This window comes from Salvelinus namaycush, chromosome 39, assembly GCF_016432855.1.
Source record: "Salvelinus namaycush isolate Seneca chromosome 39, SaNama_1.0, whole genome shotgun sequence".
Lineage (NCBI taxonomy): Eukaryota > Metazoa > Chordata > Actinopteri > Salmoniformes > Salmonidae > Salvelinus > Salvelinus namaycush.
In genome coordinates, this window is record NC_052345.1 from 22,989,967 (window position 1) to 23,012,650 (window position 22,684).

At 42.8% G+C, this 22,684-nt stretch overlaps 1 protein-coding gene across 3 annotated transcripts; it reads left to right on the plus strand.

The window, feature by feature from the left end:
- Positions 1-2,947: 2,947 nt before the first annotated feature.
- On the plus strand, positions 2,948-22,115 carry LOC120032513 (atlastin-2-like). Of its 3 annotated transcripts, none has more exons than XM_038978638.1 (13): positions 2,948-3,043; positions 11,127-11,392; positions 13,614-13,748; positions 14,034-14,138; positions 14,491-14,541; positions 15,140-15,196; positions 15,417-15,509; positions 15,854-15,992; positions 16,589-16,716; positions 17,182-17,238; positions 17,781-17,852; positions 19,222-19,653; positions 20,985-22,115. In XM_038978638.1, exons 1-13 carry the CDS (start codon positions 2,971-2,973, stop codon positions 21,102-21,104), a joined length of 1,728 nt encoding a protein of 575 aa, XP_038834566.1. In that variant the 5' UTR covers positions 2,948-2,970; the 3' UTR covers positions 21,105-22,115. The 3 variants fall into 3 exon arrangements, with proteins under 3 accessions (XP_038834566.1, XP_038834564.1, XP_038834565.1); XM_038978636.1 differs by lacking the exon at positions 20,985-22,115 and adding an exon at positions 20,415-20,792; XM_038978637.1 differs by lacking the exons at positions 14,491-14,541; positions 20,985-22,115 and adding an exon at positions 20,415-20,791.
- Positions 22,116-22,684: the final 569 nt, after the last annotated feature.

The following is a 22,684-nucleotide window of genomic DNA, read 5'->3' on the forward strand; positions in this document are numbered from 1 at the left end:
TGCATTCCAGGTGACTACCTCATGAAGCTGGTTGAGAGAATGCCAAGAGTGTGTGTAACGGATGTGAAATGGCTAGCTAGTTAGCGGGTACGCGCTACTAGCGTTTCAATCAGTTACGTCACTTGCTCTGAAACCTAGAAGTAATGTTGTCCCTTGCTCTGCAAGGGCCGTGGCCTTTGTGGAGCGATGGGTAACGATGCTTCGTGGGCGACCGTTGTTGATGTGTGCAGAGGGTCCCTGGTTCGCGCCCGTGTCGGGGCGAGGGGACGGTTTAAAGTTATACTGTTACATTGATGCTGTTGACCCGGATCACTGGTTGCTGCGGAAAAGGAGGAGGTTGAAAGGGGGGTGAGTGTAACGGATGTGAAATGGCTAGCTAGTTAGCGGGTACGCGCTACTAGCGTTTCAATCAGTTACGTCACTTGCTCTGAAACCTAGAAGTAATGTTGTCCCTTGCTCTGCAAGGGCCGCGGCTTTTGTGGAGCGATGGGTAACGACGCTTCGTGGGTGTCAGTTGTTGATGTGTGCAGAGGGTCCCTGGTTCGCGCCCGTGTCGGGCGAGGGGACGGTTTAAAGTTATACTGTTACATGTGCAAAGCTGTCATCATGGCAAAGGGTGATAAAATATATTTTGATTCTTTTAACACTTTTTTGGTTACTACATGACTCCATATGTGTTATTTCATAGTTTTGATGTCTTCAGTATTATTCTACAATGTAGAAAATAGTAAAAATAAAGAAAAACCCTTGAATGTGTAGGTGTTCTAAAACTTTTGACCGGTAGTGTATATATATATCCATTGATCTTTAAGAATATAACTTATAAATGATAAATGTCTCATGAGCTTATTTCAACAGTCACACTCCATGAGAACCAAAATATAAGCTTGTTTTACTCCAATGTTTTACTCCAGAGACTGCAAGAAACCCTTTAATTATTGTGAAGATTATTGTTTCCCGAGTTCTTAGTTGTCTTGAAAGCACTGAAGTCGGAAGTCAGAGATTTCAGAGTTCCCAGTTGTTTTGAACGCAGCATTTCTGTTGTGCGCTAGCTCCGAACATCATCACTATAAGCGTTATTTTATTCGCCAGATACTCTACATGCCCATGTGCTGGATAGGCCAAGTGCAAAGAGGGACTGGTCGAACAGCCAATGGAAAGGCACAATTGAAATGCCCACCCAGCCAGGTTCAGCAAAGAGAAATAATGAGTGAGATAGCGAGAGAGCAGGGTTGTACACCAAAGTTACACATAGTTAAATGCAATACGTCATTCCAAAATGCTGACAAATGCTAACATTTAATCGATTACAAATTGCACGACCCTCACATGGATGAAAAAATATATATACTAAACCCTTCCCCTGAGTGAAACTGAAAAAGCACGACCCTCCCCCATTTTCCTCGTGGTAATAATTGTGTACATTTCGACCGGCCCCTAAGAGGCGATCAGACTCATCGTGCACAGTTACATGCACACAATGCGATTTTTGTGATGGAAAGTCCGGTTAATATAATAGCTTGTATCGACGTTTACATGCTTTGCAAGAAGAACCACTTCCCTAATAATCCTGTTTACATGGACACATCTGAAATCAGGCTACTGACTTTTGATGAATGCAGATAATCGTCAATCCAAATAAACGTTCTACCACAGTGACCATATTTTTACGAAGACCATTTGATTCTGAGTTCGTACATATAAAGTGTGTATGTGAAAACTATTTATAAGATGCATACATTCAGTTTTTCCGAACTCACTTCACTTTCGCATACAGTGGGAAATTTGCGCTACCCGCTGTTGGCACATGCGCAGATTAAATACACCGCTGGAACCCCGATTAAACTGTTTACATGTCCTAATAATTCGAAAGATTTCTCAGAAAACCAGGTGTTTCAATTATTAGTGTGCATGTAAATGTACTCATTGACTTCTATATAAAAGGTCTGAGTGCTTTGATAGTGAAATGGCCAGTGCATTTGCAAGGACTTTTCCTAACACCACTTATTTGCATCACATGGCATGCTCCATTTAGCTCGTACCACAAACTAACAAGGGTCCACGAAGATGCACGTTTGGGACTTTGTTTGGGACTGAAAAACATGTTTGTAGGCTTTAATCAATGAATCAACTATTTAGATCTGACAAAAAAAGGATAGAGAACATGTTGGATCAATATGGGAAGACCACTGAGTCAATCTTTACTTCATTGGCTGTTTTAACGTGTCCACTCAGTGAAGCGTGAAACATAACATTAAAGTCCCCTGCTTGCTTTGCTTTATGTACCACAGTTAAGGGGATGAAGATGAATGTAGCCTAGTTATATAAATATGCTTTAGGTTGTTCTATTGGTTCACATGTGCTTCCACTTGTTTTGATGGCTAATAATGGATTATACTGAGCTGGGTCTATTTCTCTTTCAGTCCAACTGTGGAGTTGGTGATAAGTGACATGGAGTTGAAATATTTCTGTATATTTTTATTTTACGTTCCGTAGTCTGTCTGTATATTTTGTGGGGGAAAAATGGTCATCATTTTGTTCTAACTATTTACAAAAATGGTACAATCTACATGGTTCAGTAACTGGAACATCAACTGTAAAATGCATAAACTTCACATGGACAACTCAACCCTATATCTCTAAATATCAAATAGAACATAAAAAATGATGTTCAATAAAGACGTTGAATAAATTCAACATATTTAAAGACAAAATGTTATTTAGGCATTTGTGTGTGTGTATCTGCATGGCAAGAACAATGCCCAGTATAAGACCATAATAATCAAAACAAAAATCAGTCAGAAGGTTGAGGCTTTCAATCAAAGTACAAACAATGTTCCTAGGTCTTCCATTAATTCATTTAGGACCCTGCGGAAAACCCACGTCGTCTGAACTTGATAAAGAGACAAGAGGAGGGGGTTCTGTTTTTTTTTTACGTCAGCTGAATTTGATTATTTTGAACGGGTCAAGATGGCGGAGGAGAGCGGGTTGAAGCATCGGCATCACGCTCAGCAAAATAGCGAAAACAGCACTTTCGACGAAGGTATTATTTATCCTTAGTTTGTCAATTATATCTAAACATAAATATAATTAGGTTTTGTGGGATTGACGATAATAATCCCTGTTTCATTCTAAGCTTACGTTATCATGGACGAGGGAATGCTATCGAGTTCCAGTGCAGAGCATCCATCCCATTATTCGTTTCCTACTCAACATACCTTTTCAATTTTGGGAAGAAAATGTTGAATTAAAATTAACGTCTTGATTGGGTGTGACTGAAACTACATATTATGACAACCCAAATGTTTCCGTCCACAAAGTCAAAGCCTACCTAGCTGGGAATAATAATTTAGCACTACACAATAAACTGGCTACTGACTGTTCCTTTTTGTAATGCTAACTAGATAATTTATCTGGCTGACATTGTTGTCTTGTTTGTTTTAGTAAATCCAGATAATCTTCGTTTTTTCGCCATCTAGCGAACTACCAGTATGCCTTGCCCCATTAGCCAACACTGGTACCGTATGTGAAGGCATGATCCACCTTATGTCAAAGCTAATGGTAATCTTCAAGTGTCAATGTCATTGTTCGATAGTTATTGGTAGCTAGCTAGCGTGAGTTTGTAAACGTTTTAGACTGCTAGCTAGCTAGTATTATTGGCTGACGTTAGTTTTAAATGAATGATCTGACTAAGTACATGATGACATGAATGACATGTGTTGTGTAACTAGCTAGCTATTTTAGTTGGCTAGCTATCTAACCAATTAGAGGTTTGTTAGAAGGTAACGTTAACGCGGCCAAGGAACCTATGCTCTAACGTTAGTCTACTGCAAACATAATAGCTAACTAGCTAGTAGCCTTGCTTACTTGGAATTAATTTGGCCAGCTAGACGTTAGTTAGCTGCTGTAGTAGCTGGTCTTATCTACTCTCTTACACAACCCCTCAAGGATTAGCTAGCTAGTTTGCCTAGGCATTTGACCATCAATGTTGGAATACTGTGCATACTCTGTGCATACTTGATACCTTAGCTTGCCAACTACTATATCAGTAACTGTTTCAATACTGACTGCATGGAAGTAGGCCATTGCACTTGAACTGCTTCCACTAAGCCATAGATCAAGTTTGTTTACTTGCAGCATTTGTTCCTGTAACCTTACCTAGCCCTGCTGCATTGATGCACAAGTCTAGGGTTATCTCACATGGTGTGTTTTTGAACATTGACCTAGTCAGTCATACCACGGGATTGCATAGTGGGTTGTAGGAATGGCTTGATTTGAAGGGGATGTGAGCTTGAGCTCATGTTTTAAATGGATACTCTGGGATTTTGGTAATGAGGCCCTTTATCTACTTCCGCAGAGTCCGATGAACTTGTGGATACCATTTTTGTGTACAGTACAAAGAAGTTAGAGGTAGTTTTGTGAGCCAATGCTAACCAGCATTGGCTACAGATACCCATAGACTTCCAGTCAATGTGCTAATGTTAGCAACTTCCTTCAAACTAATATAAAATTACATTAAAATATATGGTATCCACAAGTTTATCTGACTCTGGGGAAGTAGATAAAGGACCTCGTTGCTGAAATCCTGAAGTATTCCTTTAAGTTGGTTCTGCTAATTTGGACATCATTTGGAGTTCTTGAAATGAGGCAAGGTCAGAGGTGTAGGAATTAAAACTTCTTGGAATTGTTAGGAATAAAAATGTTCCCATACAAGGAGAGAACTGCGTATGACCATCCATCCAAGCATGGGAGATTAAGAGGATGGCAAATTTGTAAAAGGAAAGCTATTATTGGGATCTTTTGCCTCCGTCTAAGAAGTAGGCTAAGCCTTGTCCGGAGCTCGAGCCAGGATGGACCATAGGGCAGGAGCCCATCTCCTGTTTCTAAAGTGTGAGGCTACTGTCTGGCTATCCAATTAAATGTTTTCCTATCCAATTTTCTCCCCATTTCCACCCTTAAGACCTAGGCCAAGCTTTTGCACCTCTTGGCTAACATTTTATGTGCTAGCTTAGTTGGAGCAGCCATTTAGCATAGCTTGCTCTCGCAACCAACATACCTCCCCTGCAGTAATGACAAACTGAGTATGCTTTAATTTGTGCTTAGACTGCCTACTGACTAGCAATAAATTGAGTTCCAGTGAGTCCAGGTATCATCCTATCATCTGTGACACAGCTGTCTCAGTGGACAACTGCTGACGCAAGAGATCTCTGGCTCTAGGATGGTGACTAGGATCAGCTTCCCCTCACAATCCTGACCTTAACGATTAGTAAGAAAAATACCAAACTGACCCGAGAGCAATGTCTATGTGCAACTTCAGCCTACACTGATATCTGCGCATGCATCTGAACAGTGCTGATAAGTGAGCAAGAGAACATTGGCCTAAGTGAACAACATTGCAGGGCCTAGGTTATAAAAAGCCTAGGTTAGCTCCATTTGACCTATGGCATGATTTTAACAGATTAACGTTCCTACCCCATTGACGCTTACATTTAAAATGGGTAAGGTTAGTGTTTAGGGATGTCCCAAGAATCCCGCATAGCACTAACCTATTAAGAATGGCTGATTCCTCTAGAGTCTAGAGGCATGCCAGCACGTCTGAAATGCCATTGAACTCTAGCCTCGATTATTTTTTATTTCTGATGTCATGCAGGTTATAGATCACATCTTGCCCAATATCTTGCTTCATATTCATGGCATTTGAGTATCGATTTCTCAGATTTGTCACGACCGCTGTTCACTATTCACGCAGCAGCCTAGAGTTTACTGCCACCACTGTATCCCTCCTGTAATTTTTCCCCACCTTGACAACTCTTTCTGGTGTTGATGCTTTTTGATTGATGCCTTTTGGGTAAAGGGCTTGATGAGGTACGCTTCCGAGGCTCAAAAAACAGTCCCCACTCTACACTAGGGATGTTATGATTCACTGATGGGGATCGGTCCCAATTCAAATGTTTAAGCTAAGACTGCATCGGTCCCAAACACATACAAATGTAGCACGCATCGGTCAGAAAATCGTTTTGAAACGTTACGAATCAACGATTCACTTTTTGCTGCACATATTACTTGTATACCTCCCGAAAAGACCATGTTTTGTGACAACCGATGCATCCTCTCCTTCAGTATCGAACTAAGCATGTTAACTGTTGAGTCATTGATCTAAAAGTCATTTTGCATGCCAAACAACCCCAGGGAGTATCAGTAGCCTAGTCAAACTGTGCCCAGTTTTGCGGTAGGCGGCATGTTCCTGATCATGCACATCTTCAGATTTTAAATGCTGAAATGGCTTGTGCAATGTTAGGCTTTATTAGAGTGACAACCTATGTAAGTTGCTAGGTTATTGTTATCTATGCTCTGTTGAAAATGTTTTTTCCCGAAATAAAAGTAAGCTACTGTAGACAACTCTAATCTGCTATAGTAGTTGAACGGGGCTTAACTTTTTAATTTATTTTTCCCGATTGTTCAGGTTCACTATCAGCAATAGTTTTGGTGGTTTTGCGTTAGACAATCAGTGTATAAGGTCATTTTTAGATATACAGGGTAAGGTTGACAATTTCATAACTAAGACAGTCATCATTTTGCGAGGGAAACTGCATGGCCAAAGTAGGAGAAAAGAAGCTCACTAAACTTCCAAACGGTCAAAACCATTTGATTTTGAGATGGGGTGAAATCCAAAGTTGTGCTATATATTCTTTGGCTATGTCATAGCTCATTTGTAAATGTTAAATATTCATACATTACTAGCTAAAACACTTAATCTGCAAAAATGACAAGTTAATTAGTGGGGGGTGATTTCAGAGTGGAGCAACAAAAAACTGGCTAAATTGCTGCAATCTGATAGTGGTAGATGCCTAATCTCCTTTATGGCTCTGATCAGGTGCCTACATGGTTCATACTCCATAATTAAGCAATAAACCCTGAGGAGGTGTGGTATATTGCCAATATACCACGGCTAAGGGCTGTTCTTATGCACAACGCAATACAGAGTGACTGGACACCGCCGCTGTGGTATATTGGCCATATACCGCAAACCCCTGAGGTACCTTACTGTTATTATGAACTGGTTACCACTTAATCAGTAAAACAAAATGTTTTGTCATACCCGTGGTATACGGTCTTATATACCATGGCTTTCAGCCAAACAAAATTCAGGGTTCAAACCACCCAGTTTATAATTCACGACACAAACACGCCATAGACCTACATCATTTATACACACGTTAGCTCACAGATTCAGCTCATGAGCTCCATCAGCAGCATATTTTCTTTCTTTTTTTAAGAATGGAAAATTTGTTCATGCAACATCGATTGCATCCATTACCTCTTTTTTTTTTCTCTAATCAAACCGAATCGCACCGAATCATTTCAAACTTAAACGTCTCGTTCTTGTATCATATCGGATCCTTTGTATCTAAAGTCAGCAAAAAAATACATATCCCTTTTTCAGGACCCTGCCTTTCAAAGATAATTCATAAAAATCCAAATAACTTCACAGATCTTCATTGTAAAGGGTTTAAACACTGTTTCCCATGCTTGTTCAATGAACCATAAACAATTAATTAACATGCACCTGTGAAACGGTTGTTAAGACACTAACAGTTTACAGACGGTAGGCAATTAAGGTCACAGTTATGAAAACTTAGGACACGAAAGAGGCCTTTGTACTGACTCTGAAAAGCACCAATATAAAGATGCCCAGGGTCCCTGCTCATCTGTGTGAATGGGCATTAGGAATGCTGCAAGGAGGCATGAGGACTGCAGATGTGGCCAGGGCAATAAATTGCAATGTCCGTACTGTGAGACGCCTAAGACGGCTCTACAGGGAGACAGGACGAACAGCTGATCATCCTCGCAGTGGCAGACCATGTGTATCAACACCTGCACAGGATCGGTACATCCGAACATCACACCTGTGGGACAGAAACAGGATGGCAACAACTGCCCGTGTTACACCAGGAACGCACATTCCCTCCATCGGTGCTCAGACTGTCCGTAGTAGGCTGAGAGAGGCTGGACTGAGGGCTTCTAGGCCTGTTGTAAGGCAGGTCCTCACCAGACATCACCGGCAACAATGTCGCCTATGGGCACAAACCCACCGTCGCTGGACCAGACAGGACTGGCAAAAAGTGTTCTACACTGACGAGTCTCGGGTTTGTCTCACCAGGGGTGATGGTCGGATTCGCGTTTATCGTCGAAGCAATGAGCGTTACACCGAGGCCTGTACTCTGGAGCGGGATCGACGTGAAAGGTCCGTCATGGTCTGGGGCGGTGTCACAGGTGCCGATACAGTATGTATTGCGATTTTATTGCAACATATTGGTTCCCTATTTAAAAAGATAGAGAACAAGCTACGAAGGAAGAATACTGGATTTTTGGTGCAAGTACAGCCAAATATTGCAGTATTATTTTTGCGCTATCAAAGCAATATGATGGTTTGTCAAAATGAATGTCCCTAACTATAGATTTTTTTTCTTGCCCCAGTCACTACTTAATGCACGCATGACTCCTTTCTATGGACACTGAAATTACGATTGGTTTCTCTGAATTGCCCTGTGAAAGCCTAACACTAAGATCGTATTTTATAACTTGGCAATAGAACAAGCTATCAAATTATGCCCACCTGAACCAAATTGTGATTTATTATGAGCCGTTTTTGGATCGCATAAACAACTAATTGTGTGATGGTGGGGATGCTGGCGTTGTTCCCAACAAAACCAGTGTGCTTGCTGTAGTTCCTCAACGGCACCGCTAGGAGACCTCAAAAAGCATCTTATAGAGGTATTTGAGTCACTCGCACCCATCCTCTTGGCTTGGTCCCCTGACGTTTGGCATGATAACATGTTGGTATATGAGCAAAGCGCCCTAAATAATGCAGCAAGTCTTCCTGAGCCATGAACTCGCTCTCATCCTAGTCAGATTGTTCATCACTTGCTCCTCCCAGCAGCATTGGCTTCCAGCTGCTAATTTGGCCAAAGGAGCTTCTATCCTCTTCACTTCTATCCTCATAGGCTGTTTGTTCTACTGTTAGAACCAATGGGTTCACCAGTTTAATGAAAAACCGGGTCGGTTTTATGAAAAACTGGGTCGGTTTTATGAAAAACTGGGTCGGTTTTATGAAAAACTGGGTCGAATCAATCTTAAATCTCCTTCCCTTCCCTCTGCTAACCCTTTTTCAGTCCAACTCCCCTTGTAATCTGAAAGCCATATTGCCCAGCCAGATATGGTGTAGGCCTAAACCCATTCAGTCCTTTCAGGACTCTGAAGGTGGAGTAGCCCGGGACGGAGGCTAGTGATTACGCTTTCAAGTTTGTAATGCAGCCTAGCCAAATGCAGACATTGTGAATGGTCATCCTCTGGCTGTTACTCTAGATTATGGTTCCATGAGGGGCTGCAGTGTGTGGGCTTTTGTTCCATTCCAGCTTTAACAGTGCGTTTAGCTAGTGCTGGCTAGAACAAAGACCTGCACACACTTTGAACCCTCCAAGGCCGTGGATGCCCAATCCGGTGCTGCTGCACTAGGTTTAGGCCTATGCCTCTACGGACATTTTCCGGCCACAGGATTCGCCGTTGAACATGCATTTTAGTACAGGTTTAGGTTTGTCTAGGAGTTATCCGGATGTTTACCCGCTGTGCCCTAGTCTGAAACTTGTATTTAGTTTAACACTCTAATAGATGCCCATTGAGGTGCCCAATCAAGCACCCTTATTGCCCATATTAAGTCCTATAAGACAGAAGGCTGATTATTTATACGAAGGGTTCGGTCATGGTGGTCAAACCCCCCCCCCCCCATAAGTCATCATGGTCAGTCAAGGCCATGCTTGTTGTGTAGATGTCTATCAAGTTATTCAATTAGCATAGCAATTAGCACAAGACCCCTTAAATGTCGCGCTCGTGTTGTGCTGGTCTAGTCTGACATGATGGGGCTTTATTTGTCTTGCGTTCTGACTGGCCGGTGATTACTGCAGTGTCGTCTACTGTAATGTGACGAGGGTGGCTGCGTGTGCCCCTCATTATGGTCCCCCCCCAATGGGCTGACTGTCCTTGGGGGAAGCCCTCGGACTTTATTCATGAAAGAATTTGGCCGGGGAGGCCGACTGATGTAGCGCTGGCAGGGCTGCACAGTCTGCCTGCTAGGTGTGTGTGTGTGCACGTGATTTTGTTCTAACCGCTCTAACCACTGTTTGTTTCTTATCCCGTCGCAAACTGCAAACTTGGCAGCCCAGTTCCTGCCACTTTGTTTCCTGTTGTGCACCTCAGTGAGCGTATGGTACAGACAGTATTCTTTCAGCTGTTTCACCCAATGAGCAGCTCAACTATTCAGAGAATATCAGCATATATTGTAGTTGTTCATTGAATCGCATCCATAAAAGGTTAATGGTAGTCATTTAGGCCTACTCATGGTTACTGCTCTCCTATCGTTTGACTTGAATGTTGTTGCTTTGGCATACTGACATGTCTGAAGTCAAGAACCTTTGACATCAAAGCTTGTGACTTATGACTGGGACCCATTATTGATATGACTGCAGTCTGCTGTTTCTGATGTTTGAAGGGACGGTCCCCACATATAAAATTATTTTCATCTCTTTCAAGGACCTTACTGGTGTGATCAGAGAGGGTGTCTCAGACAGACTACTGGTCTAAACCACATCGTAGAAAAACAGGAAGCAGAAAGGGAACCAGACACACCAACTTGCTGCTAGCTAACACTCAACATTTAGAAAACAAAAGAATCTTTGACATCCCGGCATCTTGATCGGGTTCACTGCAGAGTGCCTTTATTTTTAAATGGATATTATAGTTCCAAGATTTGGCCTTGTTCCATTAACACAAGGTTTAGACTAGATAGGTTTAACATGGCTACATATTAGTCTTAGCATCGTTGAGTGGAAAACGATGGCGTAATGGGTTAATATGCCCCCAAAATTAAGTGAAAGTAACACAGTTGAATTTATATTGTGGATGAACTAGTTGGCATATGCAGGTATCTGTGTATAATATCCACTTTATATCTAACCAGTAACCACTTTCAGGTTTGAAATTGTTAACAAACTCTGATTTGGGGGGTTGACCTTCTCTTTAAGTTATAAATTGAGGACCTTCCCTTTAATGATTCTAAACATCTCTCCCAGGTGAGCATGGGGTGGAGGATGTGCCTCATAAGATGAGCCCAGAGGAAGAGAAGGCCCTGTTGTCGGAGGAAGATGCAAGGCCGGTACAGATCGTTGTGGCTCACGAGGACGACCACGCCTTTGAGCTCGACGAGGCGGCGCTGGAGCGCATCCTGCTGCAGGAGCATGTGCGCGACCTCAACGTGGTGGTGGTGTCGGTGGCCGGGGCCTTCCGCAAGGGCAAGTCCTTCCTGCTGGACTTCATGCTGCGCTTCATGTACAACCAGGTGAGGCTATACACAGGCGTTCCTTGTACAGGCTACATGTACAATCAGGGCCTAAAATGAACTCCACCAGCCACTGTTAAAATATTTTTTAAACTCAAATTACACCAACAAAACCCAGTAAAATAGATGTGCATGCTTTGTAATCTTTCTAAAACGACAAATGTATTACTAGTAATGTGGTACATTATTTAATTTAATGTTTGTGACCCTGAGTCTTTCACAGGTTACCTTGGTAATGCAACTGTTTCTGCCTGTGAGATTGAGTCTGACTAGTAGCTGCGTTGTCTTGTCTTCCCTGGCAATTGAAACAAACATTTGAAAAGGTTGCGAACAAAACAATGTAAATAGCCCAAAAACACAAGGACAAAGTCTCACGTCGGTGTACTTTCATTCCAAGCACAGCCCCCAGCCAGGCAGTGTTGCAGCACTAGTTGGGATAGGCTATAGGATTCGTAGCTCTGACTTTTGCGATTCATTTACCAGCTACGAAACGGTTTTGAAAACGGAAATATGCTACTGCAGCATTTATCTATAAATGTGACATTTTTTATTCACATATGAGTGAAATGCTCGTACCGGAGCCCTGACCACCTGCCAACGAGACTGGTGAAATTGACATCTCACCCGCCAAAATCTACCTTCAGGTGGCCAGTGTTAATTTTAGGCCCTGTGTACAACAAGGTGAGGCTAGATGAAAGCTGGTCATACTATACATGTGAAGGTAGGTGAAGCTACACACCGGCCGATCTGTATAACAAGGGCTTTTATACATGACTTACAACCAGGAGAGGGAACACACAGGCTTATGTAGTATATGTACATATACTACAAGAGAGACCACATAGGCATACATGTAGAATTAGTTGTATTTTGTATTTAGGACACTTCCTGGGGTCCAGCTAACATTAAGGCATATACAATTTAAAAACACTTAAGTGGCCACATGCGTGTTAGTGTGCAGCCTATACGGACAACACACATGCTCTGACCCACCAGGTATGGAAATACACAGGAAAGCAATGCAAACACTGGCTCTCAACCCGCCAGTCTGGAACATAGTAGAATATGCGGCAGGGTTCAACATTAACCTGTGTTTCTTTTGTTTTTTGAGACCACGTAAACTCATGCTTTTGGCTAAGTAGATAGACGTCAGTCGATTTCCAAGTAGAAAATCACGTGGCAGCCAGTAGACTTCTGGTCTACTTGCCCCGACCCGGAGAAATTGATGTCAAACCCCTGTGAGAACAGTAGCGCGGCTCATGTCACATGTCTGGTGAACTTAATGTGGGTCTGAGTGCTTTGTGACCTGTGGGATTTAGCCGCATTGACAAGCTATTTTCTGCAGCTGCGCTGTGAAATGATCCAGTAGCACTTATTGAAAAGATTGCCCGTGTTGGGCTACTTGGCAGTGCTTTGGGACATCTGCTAACATGAGTGTCCTTTGAACAAGTAGGACTTTCAGGACACTCCATTGGCCCTGCTAGAACATTTTACTAGGATGGACTTCAAACAAACTTGTTAGATGAAATCACACAACTAACCAGAGATGATACTTATCTTGAGTTGGGAAACATTGTCCTCATACTTTTCATTGTCCTCATACTGTTATGAGCTGCGAGGAATTCATTCATGCCATTCATCGGACGCTTAGAGTAAATCAGGATCAGGATTTCTGCCACAACTGGCTAAACCCTTGTCGGTTAATTACCTTTCGCTGTTCATAACTTGTTTAGGGGGATGACCATAATCCATTTGAGCTGTGCTTAAAGCTGATTTTTGGGCAGCACAATGGTTGGGACTGTGGCCTGCTTTTGCAAGAACTCTGCCCTTTATTCCGGGCATAAAGGCTGCTTTTGTGTGTGGCCCTCAGTTTGAGCAGGGATCGCCATCAATATGCAACTCAAGTATGCTAACAAACAGGAGGGTCTGGGTTAGGGGAGTTCAATAAGTAAAAATACTTATCCCCTAGACACTTCATGCATATTTGTAATACATCTGATGGGTATAAGCAGGTACTGTAGTATTTCTTGCCCTCTAATAGGCTTGACCATATTGCTCGCTTATACCTTTCAGGTTTACATGAATTGTCTAGGGGAAATGGCTAGAGGTTGTTTCTGGGCAAGGCCTGAGAGGACTGCTTCAGCCAACAAGAGTTGTGGCACTGTAGCTACATGGCTCATATGATCTTCAATCTCCTGCTTTGTCCTCTTTGTCCTTTCAGACATCCTGCTCCTGGCTGGGTGGGCACGAGGAGCCACTGACGGGCTTCACCTGGCGGGGGGGCTGCGAGAGGGAGACCACGGGCATCCTGGCCTGGAGCGACGTGTTTGTGGTGGACAAGCCAGACGGGAGCAAGGTAAATACAAAGTCGATTGTCCCTTGGATGGGCGCACATTTTCTCCCAACTAATGTTGAATTGTTTTTAAGACATTGCTCTCCAAAAGCAAAGTTTCTGATATTTTCAGACCACTAAAACGATCAAGATGAGTCCATATCAAACGGCTTGATTTTGGAGTGCAATGTCCCTTTTTAAAGACACGATTTCAAATTTCCAGTTGTCCATTGGTTATTTCAACTGATTTAATACCCCTTGATTGGTGAAGAATATGACTTTGTAATTGATTTATCCTTTCTCTGAAAGGTTGCTGTTCTTCTAATCGACACGCAGGGGGCTTTCGACAGCCAATCAACCATCAAAGACTGTGCGACGCTGTTTGCGTTGAGCACCATGACCAGCTCTGTACAGGTATGACGCTCCCCCTCAGTGTTGTGTACCCTTTATATTAAGGTATTCACTATCGTAGGGAACTGGGTGACTATAGGCTGTTTGGACGAGGAATGCCACTCTTGCTATACCCCTTTCGCCAGTAAGTATCAGGATTGAGGAATTGAAAAATTAGACAATTTCCTGAGACTTCCGTGCATGTTAAATAGACAGTTTATGAAGTTGTATTGTCATGTGCTAGTTCTAGACTGACTACCCGACTTTCCTCCTCCCCATACCAACTTTTCAATTCATGCTAAACATTGATTGAAAGTGTGATCTCTGGACTTTAGTACAGGTTATTGATGTTTTGATGATTTGTCACCCGTGTTAGGTTTACAACTTGTCTCAGAATGTGCAAGAAGATGACCTTCAACATCTCCAGGTGTGTGTGTGTGTGTGTGTGTGTGTGTGTGCATGCGTGTTTGGATTGTTTTGGATGGGGGACTTGCAATCTTCAACACTGCTTTGGCCATGAGCTTTGGACATTGAGCTCCACGAACAGATGCTGTAACTTGAAAAGGATCTTGACTTTGATGTTATATCATAGTCCTCCAGGGGGAAATGTCTAAATGATATTCCTTTGATTATCAACCATGCATTTGGAACTATTGTACTTAGTGGGTCATAAGTAGAGCACTTGTATGGAAGTGTATAGCTGCTTCCTCCCTTGTTAAAGATGCACAATGGATGTTTTTAATTGCTAAATGAACTTCAAATTGACTTAAAATGTGACTACAGGGGACCCCTTTTGGCTCGAGCACCCCTAGAAGCAAAAGATATATATATATATATATATAGCCTCTCTAAAACCTACTCAACAGAAGGCTCTTAAATGAGGCGTGTTATTGACATCACTGTCCTATTAGACGGCAAGTCAGCTGCAAGACTTCTCGTTGTTATTAATAGATTGTTTGACTGACTGTTGACCTTTTCCACAAGGACGTGGAGTGTTACTCTGACTTTTGTTTTTCCCTACCTAGCTCTTTACCGAATATGGAAGGCTGGCCTTGGAAGAAATCTATGAGAAACCCTTTCAGGTATTGTCACATTTTTCTGCTGCCTTTCCTGAATGAATGGCCTGCGACGCATTTCTCGTTGGATAATAATGAAGAGGAGATTTTTAAGTAATTGAGATGCCGCTGATAGGCATCTCTAGTCTTATTTCAATATGGCTGCCATTACTTGACACTTTGTGAAAAGTCTATAGTCCTATAGTATCTTGTTTAATATTTATTCCTTAATTGCCTTCCACAACAGACTTTAATGTTTCTTATAAGAGACTGGAGCTACCCTTACGAGCATCCCTATGGCTTGGACGGAGGGAAGAGTTTCCTGGAGAAGAGATTACAAGTACGCATTTTTTCCACTTGCTCCATTATTTGTTTTAAGAAAATCAGACTTCTCTGACATTTCAGGAACTAAAGCACTTACACACGTTCTAAATTATGCATCCACTGTTCAAACAGCCTGTTTTTTTGCGCAGTCTTGCCAACTCCTAGGCTGTACAGCACATGGATAAGAAAAGCTGCACACTTGGGTTCTGAAGGAATAAATGTAATAGATGCCAACACTCTTGACAGCTACGCTGCCTTCATCGGGGTTTTGGCACAAACCGATCTGAGGCGGGGCTAATTCAAACAAATATTTGTCCAACCATTTACTTGAATAAACAAGGGTCTCTCCACTGTGTGCAGGTGAAACAGAACCAGCACGAGGAGCTGCAGAATGTCAGGAAGCACATCCACTCCTGCTTCTCTAACATCGGCTGCTTCCTCCTGCCCCACCCCGGTCTCAAGGTGGCCACCAACCCCAACTTTGATGGCAGGCTCACAGGTACGCTATAGGAGAAGGTTGCTCTATTACCCTTGTGGAAAGATTGCACACCTATCTCCGAGAGCATGAACAGTGCCATTGAGGGCTGTCTCTATTTTAATATAGTCAATTTCCTCTTCTACTTCAGAGTGTGTTGACAGTTCATGGTGCTGCCCATGCTAAAACAGGCTTTAGTCAAAGTACCCCTTAGCCAACTCTGTCAATTCCAAATAAACCAGCCCCTACCCCAAGGCACTCCTGTAGGTCTGAAGCGATTGGATAGGTCTAAGCACTATGGTCAGATTTCTACCAAGCCAATCAGAAGGTAAGGTGAAGCAATTACCATAATGCTATATGTATCCAATCATCTCATCCAGGTGTGCCTAGGGAACATGGTTCACTGTAGACTTGCATTCTTAGATTTTAGCAGAAAAGTGCTACATAAATGCAATCTATTACAATACAAAGGTAATCTTTCAAAGTTATAACGTGTTGGCCTTTATAGTTGCATTTAAGGTCAGATGACGGTAGGTAAATTTTTCACTGGGAATTTAAGGGAAATGTCAACAGACCTTTTTTAATAAAGAAATGCATTTCCCACTTGTCTCTCCCTCTAGATATTGATGACGATTTCAAGACTGAGCTAGTCAACCTAGTGCCAATCTTGTTGTCCCCGAAGAACTTGGTGGAGAAAGAAATCGGAGGATCCAAAGTGACGTGCCGAGACCTTGTACAGTATTTCAAAGTAAGTCGATCGTTTCAAACATTCCGTCTGAGCTTATACCTTGCCATCATTAGCCGGGCCTCCACCCAGTGCCCTGAACTTAGTCGCTGTCACTAGCCGGCTACCACCTGGTTCCTCAACCCTGCACCTTCGAGGATGCTGCCCCATGTACATAGACATGGAACCACTGGTCACTTTAATGTTTACAAACTGTTTTTATATGTCTATACTGTATCGTAGTCAATGCCACTTTGACACTGCTCGTTCTAATATTTATCTCTTAACTCCGTTCTTTCACGTTGAGATTTGTGTGCATTGTTCGATACTACTGCACTGTTGGCGCTAGGAACACAAGCATGTGACCAATAAAATATGTGACCAATAAAATATGATTTACGATATACCTCCTTTTTTCCTCCTATACCTTTCCTCTTTAATACCTTCTTCTGAAAAAATGTTGCTTGTGTTTTTCTTTTTCCGGCACAGGCATACATGAAAATATACCAAGGGGAGGAGCTACCTCATCCCAAGTCAATGTTACAGGTAGTTAACTCTCCAGATGGTCAATGATACATTCCCCTAACAAATAACTGGATTGTGTTACGAAATGGAGTAGAATAGTTTGATACTGGTGTAAAGCTGGGAGGTACTGCCTGAATTTGTCCAATTAAAAGCTCGTTTCGTTCCCTCTGTTGCAAAATGTTCTTGTAAATACAACCCTGAAGCATGCTCGTGTTTTCACTTGTCGTTGACCAAATGTATTGTGTAGCATGAACATTCGTTGCGTCCCAAAGCCTTTTAGACCTTATGATACCGTTTATGTTACCTGGTCAATGAGCGATTAGCAAACAACATATGCTTTTACTCATGGGCGTGGGGAGGTGTGCCCCTTTCTGACCAGTATTTGTCTGTTTAGAGGGCCCTTTGGGCTCGAGCACTCCCAGAGGCGTGTTCCATATAAACACGTATTCCATATAGCCTCTTTAAAACTTGAGTAGAATTTCATGTATACCGTTGATGCACCAAATGAAGCTAATTTCAGGACGGCTGCGTTTTCCCCTCTGCTTTCTTCCACTGTCACCTAGGCAACAGCAGAAGCCAACAACCTGGCAGCGGTTGCAGGAGCAAAAGACATTTACAACAAAGGCATGGAGCAGGTAATTGAACAGTTACTTTCAGTTTTAAGCATCCAATTTAGCGTCTGACTAATAAAAGCAGTCGAAGCGTTTACATCTGTGCAGATGAGTTGTGGCATGTTACCAGCTACATTATACTCAAGATTGATTCAGTTGTAAAGCTTTTGTTGTTGTCCATTTAACCACCTAATATCTTAATTAGACGGGTCTAAATAAACTCTGTAAATAGCTCTGTTTTTGCTCTCAGCAAAGTCCTAGCGCCTACATCGAGATATGTGATGACTCCTTGTAGATCTGAAAGGATTTTGTTGATTTAATCCCGTGTATAGCACCACTTTGTAGTCTGGTGTGCTAGATGTTCACATTTACATTGTTTCTTCTGTATTGCTCTATACTGAACAAAAATATAAACTCAACATTTTCAATGATTTTACGGAGTTACAGTTTATTAAGGTAATCGGTTCATTTAAATAAATTCATTAGACCCTAATCTGTGGATTTCACATGACTGGGCAGGGGCGCAGCCATGGGTGGGCCTGGGAGGGCATAAGCCCCCCCCCCCACTGGGGAGCTAGGCACTGCCAATTAGAATTAGTTTTTCCCTACAAGGGCTTTATTACAGACAGAAATACTCAGTTTCATCAGCTGTTTGGGTGGCTGATCTCAGACGATCCCACAGGTGAAGAAGCCGGATGTGGAGGTCCTGGGCTGGCGTGGTTACGCGTCGTCTGCGATTGTGGGGCTTGACCGTACTGCCAAATTCTCTAAAACGACAAGAGGCTGCTTATGGTAGAAATAAACATGACATTCTCTGTTAACAGCTCTGGTGGACATTCCTGCAGACAGTATGCCAATTGCACGCTCCCTAAAACTTAAGACATCTGTGGCACTGTTGTGACACAACTGCACAGTTTAGTGGCCTTGTATTGTTCCCAACACAAGTTGCACCTGTGTAATGATCATGCTGTTTAATCAGCTTCTTGATATGCCACACCTGTCAGGTGGATGGATTATCTTGGTAATGGAGAACTGCTCACTAACAGGGATGTAAACAAATTTGAGTGAAATAAGCTTTGTATGGAACATTTCTTGGATCTTTTATTTCAGCTCATGTAACCAACACTTTACCTGTTGTGTTTTATATTTTGTTCAGTATAGTTGTGTTTTATATTTTGTTCAGTATAGTTCTCCCAGATCTGAGGGGCAAAGAGATGTCTAGACTTAGAGGCTAGGGGTTGATTTGCGACCGGAAATGTCTGTATGATTGCTATAAAATGTTCTTGCATCTGTCAGATGCCCAGCCCATATGGGCTTATAAGACACTGAATATTCAATAAGTAAATGAGTTGCAGTATGTATGTCCCTCATAGCGAACTCCCCTTTCTCCCAGGTGTGCGGAGGCGACAAGCCCTACATGGCCCCCGATCAACTGGAGCGCGGCCACGCGAACCTGCGTCAGGTGGCGGTCAACCACTTCCGCTCGGTCAAGAAAATGGGCGGCGAGGACTTCTGCCGGTGCTACCAGGAGCAGCTTGAAGCAGAGCTGGATGAGGCCTTCACGAACTTCATCAAGCACAACGATGGCAAGAACATCTTCTACGCGGCACGCACGCCAGCCACGCTCTTCGCCGTCATGTTCGCCATGTACGTGGCGTCGCTGGTCACGGGCTTTCTGGGTATCAACACAGTGGCCATGGTGTGTAATCTCATTATGGGCGTGGCACTGGCTGCCCTCTGCCTATGGGCCTATGTGAAGTATTCCGGCGAGTTCCGCGAGGTGGGCAGCGTCATCGACCAGGTGGCCGAGACCCTGTGGGAGCAGGTGGGTGATCCGGGAGTGGAGGTTGGGGGGGGAAGAAATGCCTGCGGCACGTCTCTTGATCAGACTATTATGCATGTCCTGTTTCTCTTTTGCTTGGGCTCTTTCACTCACTTCTATTTCCACGCCTCTCATCTCCCTTTTAATGTATACCTCATTTTTTCCCCCTGCTCCCTTTCGCTCTTTTCCTTTCTACCCCCTCACTCTCTTCCCTTTTCTTTCCCTGTCTCACCCCGTGTCCCCCCTCCTGCTTACGCTTTCACAGAGTGTTTGCTCCCAACCTCTTTCTCCTGTTCTTTTCCTAACCTATCTGGATGTGACTGAATGTGATTCACCAAAACACCTCTTTTCTCTCTCAAACCAGAATTTCCTTATCAGCCCAAAATGTGGTTCCTTATCTGCCTTTGTCTCTCTGGTTGAACCCTGATTCTTTACCCCTTCTCCAGAAGTGTGCACCCGCCACTTAAAATAAATGTATTAGTGTAAGCGTTGCCTGAAGGGAGTTTCAACCATTGTTAAATCTGAGGGAGGGTGCAAGTGCACACTTTGGTAGGAGGGTAGGGAATTGGGACGCCTCTCACTACTATCCCCACTAATTAGTATTCCATCTTTTCTTTTTACTTTGTGCTTGGCACAGAGGACTCCACGAAAGGTGAGGTGGACGGAGGGTTTAAAGGCTCCATCTTTTGTCATTTTGGAGGCAAAAATACGTCACTACTAATGTCATTAACACGGCCACAATACTTCCCTTGCCTTGTTTTCAGATCTTTTCCAAACTCTTTGAGGTGGCGAGGAGTCGAGTCCCGTTGGATTCCTTGATAACGGCCCAGAGAACGAGACTGGCCTCCAACAACAATGTCAAGAAGAAAAACTAGCACCTGCCGGTTTTCCCCCCCTTCGCTTGGTTTCCAGTGTCCATTTTTAGGACTATATATAAATGTTTTCTTTTTTGATAGCTCATGGTCCCCATGCCATGCTGGTTTAGACTTTAAAAACTGAATTTTATACCTGGTTCTCACCACAAATGTAGAATACAGGTTGGCACTTTCATGTTTGATTTGTTTCCTCATTACATGTTGAGGGGATTGTGGGGTTAAGGGTGGGTAGGGTGACATTGGGTGCTTAAGTTTTATCACGTGTGTGCATGATTAGCTGCCACGGTTTCCAATTTTGGTATGGATGAATGTACTAACGAACAAATTAAGCTTGCTTTCCTTGCTCCTTTCTCTCCACCTCCAGTTGGTTTTATTCTCCTTCTCCCCCCCTTCCTTTCATCTGACGTCACCCCCCTCTCCTCCTTTTGTCTTTCCCACCACTCTTGTCTCTCTCCCCAGGTGTTGAAGCCTCTGGGCGATCACTATATGGAGGATAACATTAGGCTGAGTGTGGTCAACAGTCTCTGCTTTTCTGAGCGAGCAGGTGTCGCAACACAACAAGTTAGAGTAAATGAGTGACCGACGTCCGCGTCCCACACTAACTTTGCCAACCTGCCCGTATAACCAAAGTTTACAGCTTTACCCTCTGTAATTGGTCATAGCCGCTCGTCACTTAACTCGGGCACCCAATGAGAAGGCGGCATTACGAGCGGTTGGCAGTGCGGGGAAGGATGAGCCAGCCTCTTTTTCCTTGATCAGACTGCTGATTGGATGTCTTGTGAGATCCACCCCCCCCCCCCCCCCCCCCCCTCATGGAAACGGATTATTGTTATTGTGACAGGACATTTTGTGGCAGTTTATTTAAGTGGGACGTTTTTCAGCTCAGTAGTTTGTGGTTGTCTGGGACAGGCAGCGTTTAGAGGTCTGTTTAAACCACAATTTACTCGTCTTCTCTGTAAGAGCTTTCTCGTTTTCCTTCCCACTTGTCCGAGTGAATGGATATCAATCAATGTAAGAACAACCACTGCTCTATTTCACTAACACTTGTCGTTGCTGTTTTGAGACACTACAGTTACACACCGATCGAGGTATAGCTAGTTGTAGCCTGCTTATCAGTTCAGCATCACCCTCCCCTCACATCTCTCAACCAGTTGCTCTTAAGATGAATCATTTGGTATATTTCTATTCTAGTATTAGACTTGTTGTTCTATTGCAATTATTCCCTCCAGACCATTACCACCAATGTGCTGTTTTGTACAGTTTTTTTTGTTACTCATCCAAAATGGGGCATGTGTACGAAATATACATATATAAATACGTTTTCTATACCTTTTTTGTAGCTGGAAGAACAATGGTTTTGTGGTAGGCCACTGTGCAGTTTACTGTATTTAAATGAATGATTTTGTGATTTGTGTATGTCCCAATAAATTATTTTTTATACACATTTGTAAAGTAATCTACATTGAGCGCTGCAATTCCACCCCTGCTGACAAATGTTTGTTAACTTAATTTGTCTTCTGTTGCAGTTTAAAAGTTATTTCGTTAATTTATTTTTCAATACGAGATTAAAACAATACCACAGTATATGAAGTAATGCTTGCTTGGTCCGTTTGTACAGACCGAGGGCCCCCCCCGTACACATTCAGCAGTGTTGGGGTAGTGAACTACACGTAGTTCAACTAGTAATTTAACTACATTTTGCAGTAGCTGAACTAAATTCAAATCTTTAGTGTTTTAAGAACTTTTTTTGCTAATTACTGGAAGTACACAATTTCTTTTGCAAAAAGGAAATAAAATATGGGTGAAGTAGGTGATTACCTTTTTTGACATCAGATCTGCCTATTCTAATTTGAAACAGTTTTAATAGCCTAAATTCCAGAATGACTCGTTCTTGCAATGTGTAGAAATGTCAGATTTAGATCATTTATCAAGCAGTAGTTTGGATGTAGTGAACTACTTTTTCCAGAACTTTAATTTTCTTAATGGTAGCTTAACTTCTCCCAGTGTGAAGTAATTGGTAGCTTGGGAAACTATATATTCAGAGTAGCTTCCACAACACTGACATTCAGGCTGTACAATTGAGCGATGCATTTGACAATGGTTGGAATAACTGATGTGCAATGTTCACACAGCAATTGGTGTCTTCACAACACCTATAC

Excerpts from the sequence above, each read along its gene's own strand:
- LOC120032513 (XM_038978638.1), top strand. The coding sequence starts at position 2,971 with ATGGCGGAGGAGAGCGGGTTGAAGCATCGGCATCACGCTCAGCAAAAT. Across the intron at positions 16,717-17,181 it reads ACCTTGTACAGTATTTCAAA|GCATACATGAAAATATACCA; the intron begins GTAAGTCGATCG and ends TTTCCGGCACAG. Across the intron at positions 17,853-19,221 it reads ACAACAAAGGCATGGAGCAG|GTGTGCGGAGGCGACAAGCC; the intron begins GTAATTGAACAG and ends CCTTTCTCCCAG.